This window comes from Panicum virgatum, chromosome 5N (assembly GCF_016808335.1).
Source record: "Panicum virgatum strain AP13 chromosome 5N, P.virgatum_v5, whole genome shotgun sequence".
Classification (NCBI taxonomy): Eukaryota; Viridiplantae; Streptophyta; class Magnoliopsida; order Poales; family Poaceae; genus Panicum; species Panicum virgatum.
This window is the reverse complement of record NC_053149.1, coordinates 7,467,388-7,482,284: the sequence shown is the minus strand read 5'-3', so window position 1 is coordinate 7,482,284 and position 14,897 is coordinate 7,467,388. Positions and strand designations below refer to the sequence as shown.

Genomic DNA, 14,897 nt, shown 5'->3' with positions numbered 1-14,897 from the left:
CGAAGTCCTCACCAACGCTTGGAATATACAACAGCTACGTCGTTTCTATCCTTGAGCATTTCAAGCAATTTCTATATTGTTCGTAATCGCATTTTCGATTTCCCGAAATAATAAGGAAGCACCCTTCACTTATCGCTTTTTGGGAACCTTCCCGACCCTCGAGGGCTCGGGCGCACACGAACATAGAGGTACGCTCGGCTTTACCCTCGGCAAAGCCGAGCCTCCCTCGGGGGCTACTACGGGGGGAACCCCCGAACGTCCCCAAAAAGTCGCCAGTGTTTTTTCGAAATATTTCCGTCTCGATCCTGAGCTTCTCGTATCCTTGGAAAAAACGGACGTGAGGCGTAAGCAACCACGGTACGGGGCTGGCCGAGTCGTGGGGCCGCCTACGCCTCCGGGATACGGCACCCCCCTCACCACCCTACGCCTACGTTGCTTATGAACGCGAACTTCCTCGCAGATGTTTATCTAAGTCGCGTACGAAGAACACTGGAAATAAAGTAAAGGAACACAGGCTCGATCACACAAGGCCTCGACGGGCCACACATTCAAATTACGAAACAAAATCCTTTATATTCATAAAGTGCGATTACAAGGCATGACCATGATAAACACTAATCTATTTACATGGGCATCGAGGCCCAATTGTCCTACAGGCTACCATCCCCCCCTTGCGGGTCTTCAGGAGTATCGAATTCGGCGATGGGAGGGATGTCCGCCTCGAGCTTCTCGGCGAGGACGGTGGCGAACTCCTCTGCGGCTGCGTCGGCTTCATCCATGATGGCCGATGCGGCGTCCGCGTCAGCATCATCCGGGACGACGTACCCCGACGACACCCTCTGGAGATCCATGAGGTAATGCGTCGAGGCCACGGCGAGAGCCCGCAGGACACCGAGGCGGATGGTGCTCTTGGCATGTTCAGCAATCCGGCCGCCTAGCGCGCGCAGGCGGCTGATCACCGAACTGCCCGAGACGGCACCCTCCCCCTCGAGCTCTTGACACACGCTCATGGCGGTCTGCTCCAGCTCAGAAAACTCCATTTGTGCCGCCGTGAGCGCGGTATGGACCGCTTCCTTCGCCGTGGTCTCGTCCGCCACCTTCTGCCTAAGCTCTGAGCAAAGGAAATCAACGTCAGTTACGAAAAGTAACAAATCAACGGAAAATCAAAGGTACTCACCCGCTATGTTCTTCTGCGCCTCCTCCCTCTGGGTACGGGCGGCCTCTTCGAGCGAGGACAAGAAGGCTTCTTTTTCCTTAAGACTAGCCCCCATGTTCTGGAGGGCCACCTCCCTCTCTTCGAGGGCCACACCCTGTTCCTGGAGGGTCCCGGCGAGCACAACCATGGCCACCTCTTTGTGGAGGAGCTCGGCCTTCTGTTGCTCGAGCGTGGCACTGAGGCGCTGCAGCTCAGCGCTCTGCCCCTCCGCCTCACGAGCCCTATCCTCGAGCGCCGTCCGAAGGCGCTGCAGCTCGGCAGCTTGTGCCTCGGCCTCTTGGGCCTTCTCCTCCGCTGCCGCCCTCTGGACGTCCCGCTCACCAGCCACTCGAGCCAGCTCCTCCTCCAGCGCCCGCTGACGCGCTCCCAGATCGGCCATTTTTGTGTTGGCATCGATGTTTTTGAGCACCAGCTCGGCGTTGTGTTGCCCGAGCTGGCCTATCTGGGAGTACAGCCGGTTCATCTCGGCGCTCTTCTCACGCGAGAATTCCCTCAGCTGCTGCAAAGGGGGACGGCGTGGGTGAAGACGCGCGAAAATTTAAAACCAATCCGAAGCAATTTCCGAGGGAAATACTTACCTGGCTGACCTGGTAATCTGCATTCTGATGAAGCTGATAGGCGCGGTCGAGGGCCTGCTAGATCTCGCGCCCGACGCCCATCTGCTTGTTCCAGGCCTCCTCCTCCTCCTGCTCCTTGCGAAGGAACTCTGAGGGGACACCGGACGGGACGATCACCCCGAGGTGGCTCCCCTCAGACGCCCCCGCTTCGAACACGCCCGCACTGGCCGACGCGAACTCGACGATGTGGGCGGCGGCGCTCGCCGCAGCAGCGGGGTCGATATCCATTGAGTCCCCGTACTCCCCGCTGCTGTCCGGCAGCTCCACCACCGCCGTCGCGCCCTCCTGCGCCGTTGGCACGGGCACTATTGCGACGGTACCCTCGTCCCGGGCCTCGGTGGGCTCCGAGATGGGGGCTCCTTCTACCCCTGGCGCCTCTTGCGCCATGTCCTCCGTGAGGCCCTCGTCCTCGGCCCTCGAGGGCTCGAAGACGAGGGTCTCCTCGGCTGCTTGACCGGCAGGGCGCTCCTGCGCGCCCCCGCCAGTTTCTCCTTCTGTGGCCGGGCGGGCAGCGCTGTCCGCGTCGCCCTGACCGGCTTCAAGTCCAATAGCCGTTTGGGCGGCGCCACCGGCACCGCCCGGGCCTGTCTCCTTAGCGTCAGCCGCCGGAGCGGCCGCCCCGGCACCACGCTGGCCGGCGTCGCTCTGACCGGCGTTACCCTCCTCCTCCCGGGCTCGCTGAGCCGCCTGAGCCCCTCGGGCCACGGCCTCCCGTAGCCTAGCGGCCGCCGCCTCGAGATCCACGATGGGCGGGGGCTGCGGCGCCGTGTGTGGAGTACTGCGAGGCCCGGTCTTGAGAGCCTTGACCGGGGCAAGCCGCACTGCATCCTTGGGAACGGCCCCGGAGCTGGAAATCAAGAGACGCAAGTTAAGCAGGATCGAGAAGTCTACCAAATGCATAACAAAAAACAGAATCTAAAATGCTTACCCAGATCGAAGCACTCATACTCCGCTTCCTCGTGGCGGTCTTCCGGCCTCGGGGCATCGAGCTGTCCCTCGAAGGCTGCCCCGAAGCCGCCCCCCTCGTGTCAACCCGGTCCCTCGAGGCTGCCAGCGCGGACTGACTCCTCTCCCGCCGCAGCCTCGTGGCCATGGATTAGCACTTGGGGCGCAGGCGACTCCTCGCCGGCCGCCGGCAAGGATGACTCCCGCGCCACACCCTCGAGGGAGAGGTTCGCCAACGACCCCCCTGCGGCCCTCGGCTCCTCTGGCGCCACGGTCGCTTCCTCTTCTTCGTCCCACAGGTAGAACGGTGGGGGGCTCGCGCCCTCCCCGTCCCCCCTCGGAACGTGGTCCTCGGCGTCCGAGGCCTCCTCCTCATCCTCCTCCGAGGACTCGGGTGTGGCGGGCTGTGCCTTCCCCTCCGCGCGAGCAAGCTTGCACGCCTTGTCGTGCCCCGCCTTTCTCTTCCTTTTCCTTTCGACCTTCGCCTCTGCCGCGTCCTTCCGCCTCTTCATCTTCTCCGCGTGGAGGCGATTGATCAGGCGCTACTCTGGGACCGGGGGCCTCGAGGCGCCGCACCTCAAACCCTATAAAACACACCCGAAGAGGGGGTCAGGAAAAAGGGAACTACACGACGCACGACGAGTTCGAAGCCAAAACTTACCAAGGAAATATACCCCGGCTCGGGGCGCATCTTGATCCTCCAAAGATCCGCGGGATCTTGGGGAAACTCCGCCACCGCGTACTTAGCCCTCCGGGCGGCGTTGGTGTGGGAGAGAAGCTTGCTCGACGTCCTTGAGCCTTCGACCTTGCTCCCGGGGGCGAGCTCGTAAATCGGCAGGGCCCTCTCCACGAGGGATATCACCCTCTGCCGGTGAAAATTCGCGATGACGGCCGCCGCTGTCAGCCCCTTCCTCGCCAAGCGCGCCAGCGCGTCGGTAAGGACCTCGAGCCTGGCTTGTTGCGCTGGAGGCGACACCCCCAGTCCCACTTCGGCGGTCGCTCCCGGAGAACTTTGTTGGTGAACTCCGGAAGCGCGCTCTTGTGGTTCCAGAGGTAGAACCACCCTCGGCTCCACCCAGAGTTGTTCGTCGTCATCTTGCTTGTGATATAAAAGTTCCTCCGGGTCGGGCGGATGTGGAACGTCAGGCCGCCGGCGCGCGCGTACCGCCTCGGCTGGTTCCACGCGTTCTCGACGAAGAGCTCGCCGCGGAACAGATGAATCCAGAGGTCCCAGTGGACCTCGATGCCGAGGTACCCCTCGCAGACGGCGACGAAGACCGCCGCCTGCGAGATGGCATTCGGGCTGAAATTATGCAGCTCCACCTCGTAGTAGTTGCATAAGGCCCGCATGAACCTGCTGGCGGGAACGCCGAAGCCTCTCTCGTGGAGGCGCACGAAGCTCACGACATAGCCTTGCGGGGGCTTCGGCTCGGTCTCGTCCGGGCGCGGGGAAATCCACGCCGGCGCCCCCAAGTCCGAGTTCCGTGGCAACAGCCTGTCGGCGACCAGCTGCTCCAACACGGCCACGGTGGCGGAGGACTTCCCCCATGGCAAGGGCTCCTGGATGTCCGACATCTCCGAAAGTCAAGGGGGGATGGGAAAAGGAAGGCTCCGAAGTGGCTAAGTCTCTCTCTCCCTCTTTCTCCTTTCTCCTTCTCGCTCTTGGCTACGGGTTCAGGAAGCAACGGAGGCGGAAAAGGCGGAGGCGAAGGCGAAGCTGGATGGAGGCAAATGGACAGGTGAACCCAAAACGCCCCCTTTCTCTTCATATTTATTTACCACGGGGGGCGCACCCACCGCCACGGCCTAAATCTACCACATTCAGTGCGGTAGATTTTGCTATCACTGACGGGTGGGCCCCACGGCCGCGGAGTCTCCCACGCGCGCACGCAGCAATAAATGCGGCACGGTAACCGGCGGGTGCGGCGCGACTGTTGCGCTATCCCATCCGTCAGCCGCCGCCCACGCCGCTTCGTCTGCCCGAGGCTGTCGCCTGAAAGGGCGCGCCCACACCGTGCCGCACAAATTGGGCCACGCCGCCCGCTACCGGCGGAAAACCCGCGCACACGCGTGGCTCAGGACTCTGCGACGTTTTCAGATCACGACGGAATATTCCACCATGAGGTCTCTTTACCCTCGAAGGAATCACATTTCGAGGCCTTACTGATCAGGGGGTCGAAGCCTGGCCCTTCAGGGGGTTCGACAGGCACCCCAGATCACCAGAGTCAGGGACTGCTGGGATGTGCCGTACAAGCTACCCTCGAACGCGGAGTTCGAGACATCCTACACAGTGTTCAAGGCCAGTCGAGGGTGCCTAGAAGGGGGATCCCATCGAGGGAGAGCATCGAGCCCTCGAACCCTACCGAATGGGTTCGAGCCCCGCCTAGCGAACCTTCGCGAGCGCTTTATGAGACGTGTCTACGGACCACGAGCCGACCCCTATCGAACGGGGCACGGACGTCCGCTTGAACAACCCGCTAATAGCTCACTGAAGCAGCCATAGCTCGCGGCCCGGGCATGGGTAGCATGGTGCGCTTCACCCCTCCTCCCTGCGAAAGGGCGACGAGGGTCGTAATTAAAGTCGAGGGTTCCTCCGAACGCCTTCACACGGGCCCGGGCTCGGGGGGCTCCTCGCACACCATGGTCCAAAACCACACCCTCGAATAAATCGACAACCATCACTTATGAAGCTCCACGCGTAAACCGAACCCACCGCTATTAGCGTACGTCCCCCTAACAGCTAAAGCTGAACGCCAGATCGCCGTACCAGCACTAAGAGTGCCGGGGCCGGCTGAAAAAGTGCCGATGCCGGCTGAAAAAGACGCTGGACGGCCATCCCAGTAGAGCTACCCAGCGGGACAACGTTTATAGCCCTTGGACGAGCACAAACTCTCCTCCAAGGCCTCGGGGGCTACACCCGCGGGTGCGCTGACGCGCCCCCGCGAAGGTGACTTCACACATATTCGAGGGTCGTGACTCTCTATACACCCATATACCCTCGGTAATCCTCCCCGCATAGGAGAAAGGGAACTTTATTGTTCAAATGCAAGTAAAGATTACAAAGGGTCACCGGCGCGAAGCCATCGAAAGATACAAACACCTTGCCACCTATGTGGCAATTTTCCCTGTCTTGGGGAGGAGCGAGCGACGAAGAAAGGCACCAAGCCCCTAGTTGACGCAGCGGCGAGGCTGCTAGGGATGCGAGAAGCGGCCCCCAGACCTCACGGGTCCAGCGGGACGCTCTCCTCGCAAGCCTTCTTCTAGCGTCTCCTCCACCGAAGACCACGCGGGGGGTCAAGCTGGCGAACAGCGCCCTCCGCACCGTCTCCCCGAGAGCAACCTTGTCACCGGGGGGGACGATGCAAAAAACAGCCGCCGGACCTGGCGCCAGCGCCCCGGTCAGGCGTCTCCATCCCCCTTCAGGCTAGGGGACATTGCAGGAGCAGGACCCCACGGGCCCAATGCTCTTCCGCTGATCCCACTGAAGCTGAGGGATGGTGCGCACGCCCACTCCGGTCTTCCCCAACCGCTCGCAAGCATTCTTCTAGCACCAAAAGCCTAAAAAAGCCAGGCCACCCCATCTGGGGGGCGGTCACAAAAAGGCAAAGGAAACATTACAAGAATTGGGCAATGCTGGAAGAAAGGGCTGGGAGGTTGGAGAGGAAAGGGAACCCCACGATCCCTATTTATAGTTGCGCCGGGCGTAAAGCTTCAAGCCTGTCGAAGAGCGGTGGCTTGTATCGCCCGTGACGACACAGCGCACCACGAGCAAAAGATATCCTCGGTCCCTGCACCGAGACACGACCGAACGAAATAAAGCGGAGCTGAGCCCCCGGATGCTAAGCGGTGCAGCATCGGCCCTGGCCGGATGCCCTCGAACGGCGCGCCGTAAAGCAACCAGGAACGCTGGGGCCAAGGCCCTACGTACGGGACAGCACGACGGAAGCACCAGCTGCCAAGCAGCGGGTGCCACCGTCGCCCTGGCCCCCCTCAGTGCGTGGACACGTTTCGTCCTTCAAACAAACAAACAAAAGGGCACGCGCCTCGAGCACCCTGCCCGCAGGCGCACTACCCCGTCTGACGAGTTGTCACATCCGCGGGGCCGGCGCCCAGGCGCGCCTGGCGGGGGCACGGCAGTCTCCGATCACATCGAAGGAGAAATCGCCGAAATACCCTTTGGCCGAATCCCTTGACTCGACCAAAGCCTCGGGGGCTACTGTCGGGTGCCACAATTAGGGACACCCTAATTGTGGTACTAAAACCACTTTCAAAAACACAAACATATGTTAAGGCAACTGGGCCCATGAAGGCCCACGGCCTATTTCTCCCTCAGAGGAAAGGAAAGGACTCAAAGAAGTCCAGCATGTGGCCCAGCCACATCCCCCTCGGGCAGGTGGCCAATCTCCGCCTCGCTCGAGGGCCCCTCTCAGGCCCACCAAACAAACTCCGCCCCGCTCGAGGGTAGCGGATCTACCCTCAGGCGGGTCACTCATCTCCGCCTCGCTCGAGGGCTCCCCTTGGGACCCTCGACCGCGCAATCGCATTTCCGCCTCGCTCGAGGACAGCGGACCTGCCCTCGAGCGGGTGGCCAATCTCCGCCTCGCTCGAGGCCATCTCTCGGCACAAGAGACAAATGGCCCCGCCGCCCAACCGACCGCCGTACGAAGGCATTAAAAGCCAGCCACTCCACCACGGCTCAAAGCGCAGGCGGCGTCAGACTGCCACTCCCGCAGTGGATGTGACCGGCGTCCCGTCCACCGACCCCGGTCACCGCTCTGCCACCCCAGTCGCTGTAGCAGTACTGTGGGCATTCAATGCGGCACGAGGCAAGTTGGCGCCGCCCCCGTTACTGTTCTGCCTGACATCCATCGCCGGACCCATCTCCCGCTGGGGAAGGGGTCCGACGATGTCACGTGTCCTGCCAAGGGGGGCACTCAGCACGCACGGGCGCGACCCCGGACCTCCCCCTCGTGGGGTCCGGGACTTCTACGCGCTCCCGGACCTTCTAATATGCACACCCGCACTCCGGCCAGGGGGTCCGGGACCGTCCCACGCCATTACTACCACTGGTACACTACAGGACGGCCGCCGCCATCTCCACGGGACCAAGGACGAAAATCCAGGACGACAGCGACACGCGCCGCCTTCCCACAGTACACTTTCTACAGTGTTCGACCACTGTACCCCGCGATTCAAGGGAGAACGACGACTTCCGCGCCCCTACACTCATGTACACCGCCTCTCCTTACAACTATAAAAGGAGAGGATGGGCTTCCTTTTGTAAAAGAAGGGGGACGGATCTCTCCAATCGAAGGGTGGAAGCAAGCTCCCTAAACTTCCCCTTTCAGAACTTTCAACACGATTGAGTACTCATCTCAACTAACTCCACTTCTAGCAGAGACTTGGGAGCTTTCCTCCCACTCTCGCCCCGCTTGTATCCCCTACTGCAAGCACCCCGGGTGCAAGATAATACAGTGCCCTCGCACACCCCCTCTGCTGGACGTACGGCCCCACGGCCGGAACCAGGATAAACTATGCGTTATTGTGATTGCCTCTTGCACCATCATCTGGGACGAGGAAACACGCAGCATTTACTAGTTGGGATCCAGGCCCCCGGGTCGGGACGCCGACAGCTAGATTATAATTAAGATTGTCAGTATTAAGATCGTTATTGATACAAACATTTTGATCATTGTTACTAAGAGCATCTCCAAGAGTTCTCTATTTCTCTTCCCCATCCTTATTTTTTTGGAAAAAGACAAAAAAACACTCTCTAATAGTTCCCATCTCCTAACAATTGGTAAATTGGGTTCCCTTGTGCGTAAAAATACGCACCCCTCGCGGTTCCCAATCGCCCCTCCCCCACGACGTTTCTCGCGGAATTTTCCTTGTGGGGCCACAAACTTCTCATTTTTAGAAGTAAAAATAAGGAACTATCGGAGATGGACTTTTTTTTGCCTCCCCATACATTTTGGGAGTTGGCAAACAACATGATTTGGGGATTATTTTTTAGGAACTCTTGGAGATGAAGTTTGTCTAGTATCTGTTTCTAAAATCTGACTGCTTACGAAGTGAAATGCAATCAACTGCATAGTTCCACCGGGTGCATGAAAATGTGCTTCTCATTCGTCCACATTCCAATGTTACTTGAAATTGAAGTGCTGGAGATCAGATTAGGGTCTAAAGTCCTGTGGTATGTGTTGTGTTCACAGAAAATTCTACTGCCATATATTTAATGATGCTGGGAGCACCTTACCTGCCAAATTGTCTTTTGGTACAATCGTGTAATAGGTTTATGGATTATAGTTACGGTTTGCAAATGAGCTTTCCCGACACTTGTGAAATTGAATCGCTTCTTGTTTACGTTTTATTGCTTCATATTCACAGTACAACAATAGAATATATATTGGTGTCGTTTTCCATTTCAACATAGGAGTTACGCATGCCCTGTTTCTTGCAAGTCATAGGTTCACATAATTGCATGAAGAGCATCCCTAGCAGTTACTCAATAAACATCTCCCAATAAGATAGTATTGGGATGCCCCAATACTACTTTCATAGATTATTGGGAGATGTTTTTACAGTTCCTCAATAATTTTATCCCAATACAACTAACATATAGGAGAGCCAAAATTCTCCGTTTATTTGAGGGAAGTTGGGTGAAAATTAGGACAACCTAATAATTATCAGGGAAAGGAAGAAATTTTGGGGAACTGTTGGAGTATATCTTCTTTCTAATATTATTAGTTTATTGGGGAAAGAGAGATTGCTGGAGATGCTCTAATGGAAGAGATGTTGCCCTTATTTGAAATAAGAGCTGGGTCCAAAGATTCTAAAGCTTTAGGTATATATAGACCATCAATCAATACTAGCTTGGTTGTGTTAAGCAACCAACCAAAAAAAAAAACGGTCCTGAGACGTATAGGTGTTCTTATTACTCGCGATTCCTGATTAGTGAGACGAGACTGAAGTTGTCAAAGTAATCTGTGAAGTCTTGGATCTTCAGGGGGTATTTAAGTGAACCCTAATTTTTGTGTGCTCATCTTTGTAGTACTGGTGTATACTCCCTCCGTCTCGGAATGTAAGGCATTGTAGGGTTTAAAATTTGTCCTCAAATGTAAGGCATCCTAGATTCTTTGAACAGAAAACCATGCTAATTAATCTTCTTGGTTTTGGTGCTAGTTTTGTAAAGAAATCAATTGATGGTGGGCTAGGGGAGTAAAAAAGTATGCTAATCTCCTTGGTTTTGATGCATGCATGATAAAAAGGCATATTAATGAGGGGTGCATGTATTTTTTTCTCTACTTTCATAATCTGTTTTAAAAACCCAGGATGCCCTACATTTGAGTACAGAGGGAACCCAAATTTCTCATGGCATAGCATTTGTTATGGTCTGAATTTACATTTGCCTTTTTCATCTTATTAATTCCATTTTTGTGTAATTCTTACATGTTTCTTCCCCTAAATCCCTGTGCAGAACCGTATGCTAGCTTTGACAGGTCCATATCGAGCACTTGTTGGCACAATTGATTTGCAAGTTGAGTTTGATCTGAAGATTAAGGGTGAGGGGGCAGTTGACAAAGATTTCAGCAAAGGTTTATTAGTGCTCAATGCCTTTAGGAATAAGCCCGGTATACCCTACACATTTTCACTCAAAAGTTACCTAAGTAGTGTGGATATGGTGTGTGTGCCTGTTTCTCAAGCCTTGGAAGCTTCTATTGGAGTCAACTTTTTGAATGGAAAATCAACTTTCACTGGCAAAATATTTGCTTCGACTTCTGAAAGTCATACAAGTAAAATGGTTATGTATGACAGTCAAGTAGATGGCACCAGGACAGTATTTGGAAGTGATGGGTCTGTTTCATTAAGTCGTCATATATTATCTGTCAGAAGGGGTGATTACCTGCTCCTATATTTTTCTGTTCGTGATAGTTACAATAAGTCTAGACACCTTAAGTTTGTTATAGGGAATGATGTGGATGAACGTACATGCAACCTAGGCACTTACAGGCTGCACGTGAAAATCATTTGGAAGGGTGTCTTTAGACATGGCATTAAGTCGAAGATTATTGGTGACACTAAAGTGTTATGGTGACTGGGCATTGGAATTCTGTTGCGTAAAACAAGCTTAGTAAAGTGATGTCAGCAGGCTATAGAAGTTGTGACATCAGTTGGATTTGAGCAGCAGTGTGCTGCCATCTGCAATATGAAATCTTTTAAAGACTGAAACCTGGTCGCACTCGCGGCCAGGGACGACGTCCACGTCAGCTAAAAAAATAACGGCTGTCGGATCGCGATCCGACGGTCAGGAATAGGTATGGACGTAAATTTTGCAAAAAAATCCTGAACTTTGTTAAAATGAATATAGAGTCCACCAATTTAACGGAAAACCCCTCGGACTTTGTGGAACCTTACTTTACAAAAAAAACCTGAACTTTTAGTAATCGTGCCGTACTCCGTGAATTTTGTAAAAAAAACCCTAGACTTTGTTAAAATAATTATGAAGTCCATCAATTTTATGAAAAACCCCTTGAACTTTTCAGTAATCGACCGGTACTCCGTCGACGCCAAATTTACCAAATAACCGAATTTTGTTAAAATGAATACGGAGTCCACCAATTTAACGGAAAATCCCTCGGACTTTGTGGAACCTTACTTTACAAAAAAAAACCTTTTAGTAATCGTGCCGTACTCCGTGAATTTTGTAAAAAAACCCTGGACTTTGTTAAAATAATTATGAAGTCCATCAATTTTATGAAAAACCCCTTGAACTTTTCAGTAATCGACCGGTACTCCGTCGACGCCAAATTTACCAAATAACTCCCGCAGTCTACCAATTTTACGAAAACCCCCCTGAACTTTTTGTAGTTCAATTTCTTAAAATAAACCTGAACTAGAGGGCATATTTCTGCGCGGCAATGCCGCGCAATGTTCTAGTTTGAGGATGAAAGACGAAGTATTCGGTCTGCCGATGGGACGCTGCTGGCCCAAGCGGCGGCCTAGTTAGTAGTCACCGAAGGCCCATCCACGGTCAAGTCCGGCCCAGCAGCCTGGCTGGCTGGCCGTGGTCGCGTGGAGGCGTTGACACGACCGCGCGGTGCGCTCAGCGCTCGTGTACGCCGTCCAGCCATGCTTCCCTTTACACTGCCGAGTTTGCAGTGCCATTGCCCATTGCGGGGGCCGCTGGCGACACTCGCGCATCGCCAGGCTCTCCCAGCGAACACTGTTCTTCTTCCTCATTCTACCTTCTTTCTTCTTCTTTCAGATTTCTTCCTCCTACACCTTAACCCCATCCGCCCCGCCCCGACCCAGCCCCACCGTCGACCACCACTGCCACTCGTGGCCTGCGACTCGCCGCCGCGCCGCTCCGCTCGCCCCCCCGCCCCCCCGCCGACCTCCCACCACCCACGGCCGCCGGATCTCGCCGCCCCAGCCGCTGGCCACTAGCCCACCGGTTGTCCTGCCCCGGCACGGCGGCCGCGCTCCTGCGCCGCCGCGCCCTCCGCCGGGCCATACCGCCACCACCGCCTGGCCGCCGCCCGCCCCAACCTTCTCCTCTATGGCCGGCGGCCATGGAGCCGCCCCCACCCCGGCAACCCAGAAACCGCCGCCTCCCACCACCACTCCGGCCAACGACGACCTCGCCGGCGGCCGTTCCGCCCACCTCCCACCCTCCCTGGCTCGCCCGCTCCCCCCTCCTCCCCAGATCCTAGCTCGCGGCGGCGGCGCGAGGTTGAAGACGGCGATCCGTGCGCTACTATCGTTGGCAGCGCACTAGCGCCCAATAAGAAAACTGGCCCATTGCTCCTACACTGCTACTACTCTACCAAGCGACCTACTGGCGTTAGCAGTTCGTGAGCTCTCCAAGAAGATGGCAGCTAGCCACCGCCGCGCTTATGGGTGGGCAAAATACCCGAAACCCGAAGCCCGAACCCGAAAAACCCGAGACCGAACCCGAACAACCCGAACCTGAAAATCCCGAACCCTAATTCGGGTTCTAACCCACGGTACCCGAAATTATTACGGGTAGTTCGGGTATTGGGCCACGGTACCCGAACTACCCGAAATACAGCCCAGCCCATGCATGTTTACTCATTGCACATGCAGCCCAGCCCACGATACCCTTAACCCTAAGCTAGACTACCGCTGCCGGCCAGCCGCACAGGCTCACAGCCCACCCCACACCCCAGTCAGTCACGCCGCCACTACACCCGAGTCGCGACTCGCCCAGGCCACCAGCGCCCCTCGCCCGCCGACCGCCGCCGCGCCACCGCCCCTCGCCCGCGGGCCACCGTCACCGCGCCACCGCACGCGACCACGGCCTACTTCCTCCGACGGTGCTGCTCGAGGCGACCCCCTTGCTCGCGGCGACCCCCGGCGGCCGGATCCAGTGCCGCCCCCCCTCTCCTCTTCTCCGACCGGATCCATGGAGGCATCTGGCGCCTCCCGTTCCTTCCTCTCCCTCCCCGGCGAGCAGGCGAGCCGGCTCCGGATCTCGCCCTCGCCGCAGTGGCCGTCGGGGCGACCGCCTCACCGGCTCCCTCTGCGCCAGGCCGGCGGGCGAGGAGCTGCGGCCTCCTCACCTGCGCCGGGCCGAGGAGCTGCGCCGGCCGGTGTGGGCGTGGAGTGGGGCAAGCCTCCCCTGCTCCAAGGGGCGCGGGGCGAGCGGATCCCGGCCGCGGTGGCAGAGGCCCCCGTGGGCGCGTGGCGGCTGCGGTGGCGTGCAGAGGCCCCTGCGGCCTGGTCCCGCCCCGCCCCCGCCCCCGCCGGCCGCCCGCTGACGCCTCCGCCCCGCCCGTCTCCCGCGGCGCTTCCACCCCCGACGGTCCGCCGCCCCTGCCCCGCCGGTGCCGTCGCCCCCGCCACGCCACGGATACCCCACGGCCCGTCGACGCCCCCGCAGCCCCGCCCCCACCGCGCCGCCGACACCCAGCCCCCGGCCCCGCCACCGACGCCCCCGCGGCCCGCCCTCACCGCGCCGCCGACGCCCCGCCCTTTGTCGGCCCTCTTGATATCGGGTAGTTCGGGGATTACCCGAACCCGAACCCGAATTTTCGGGTACCCGAAATGTCAGGTTTTTGTTATTTCGGGCAAATTTCGGGTATCGATTTTCAAAATCCGAAATTTCAAATACCCGAAAAGCCCGACCCGAAATTTTCGGGTTACCCGAATGCCCAGCCATAGCCGCGCTTTGTCTTGCTGCTTTGCCTAGCGTCTGGATATCCAATTCGGACACCGACAAACATGTGTCTGATTTGTTAACCACTGTATCTGCCTTCTCTCGGGAAAAGTTGCTACTCAGGCGTGTTTAGTTCGTGAATTTTTTGAATTTAGCTACTGTAATATTTTTATTTTTATTTAGTAATTAGTGTTCAATTATAGATTAATTAAACTCAAAAGATTCATATCATCATTTACAACTAAACTATACAATTGATTATTTTTTAAACTATATTTAATGTTCCATACATGTGTCTAAAAATTTGATGTGACGAAGAATTTTGAAATTTTTTTGAAACTAAACATGGCTGTCTGAGGTACGTCTGAACTCTGTTCCTGAACGCATGGCACTTTATGAATAAAAATTAAAATCACACTGCAGGATTACAGTTACAGCTCAATTTGATGCGCTGCCGCTGGCATGGGCAGAGCATGCTAGCTTCATGTGTGTTGATGCTCAAATGCTGGCGACTAACGAGTGGTGAAATACTGAAAATTTTCTGTCATATACTTGAAAAGCTTCCGCGGTTCTGATGCGGTCTCTACAGTAAGGAAAGTTTGACAGGTGGTGCGAGGAGTATCGTGGAGCGACGCCGACACGCACAGCACACGATCGATCCCCGGCTTCAAGGAACCCTCTCAGACCACCGTCTGTTGTTCCTGCACAAGCTTTTGCTTGCTCAGTTGCTCTTGCTCTGATCGAGTACACGTCCTTTCCCTCTCTCTCGCCTCTCGCAGGGCGCGCTATGGGCAGAGCTCTGCTGCTGCCGCCGTCTGTGCTCCAGCACGTCTTCTCCCATCAATCCTGGGGAGTCAATTCAAATTCTGTTCCATCTGTTTCTGCCGTAGGTGAGTGTTAGTGGTGTGAGTGTGACGCGCATTTATACGGACTATTTGTT

General features: G+C 56.5%; 1 protein-coding gene across 1 annotated transcript; it reads left to right on the top strand.

The window, feature by feature from the left end:
• Nucleotides 1-13,204: 13,204 nt before the first annotated feature.
• LOC120674491 (leucine-rich repeat extensin-like protein 3) lies at nucleotides 13,205-14,483 on the top strand. Its single transcript, XM_039955666.1, has 2 exons — nucleotides 13,205-13,776; nucleotides 14,381-14,483. Exons 1-2 carry the CDS (start codon nucleotides 13,205-13,207, stop codon nucleotides 14,481-14,483), a joined length of 675 nt encoding a protein of 224 aa, XP_039811600.1.
• Nucleotides 14,484-14,897: the final 414 nt, after the last annotated feature.

Bases quoted from the DNA above. Each gene is read 5' to 3' on its own strand.
- LOC120674491 (XM_039955666.1), top strand. From the start codon at position 13,205: ATGGAGGCATCTGGCGCCTCCCGTTCCTTCCTCTCCCTCCCCGGCGAG. The intron at 13,777-14,380 runs GTCGGCCCTCTT...ATCACACTGCAG, and splicing joins CCGCCGACGCCCCGCCCTTT to GATTACAGTTACAGCTCAAT.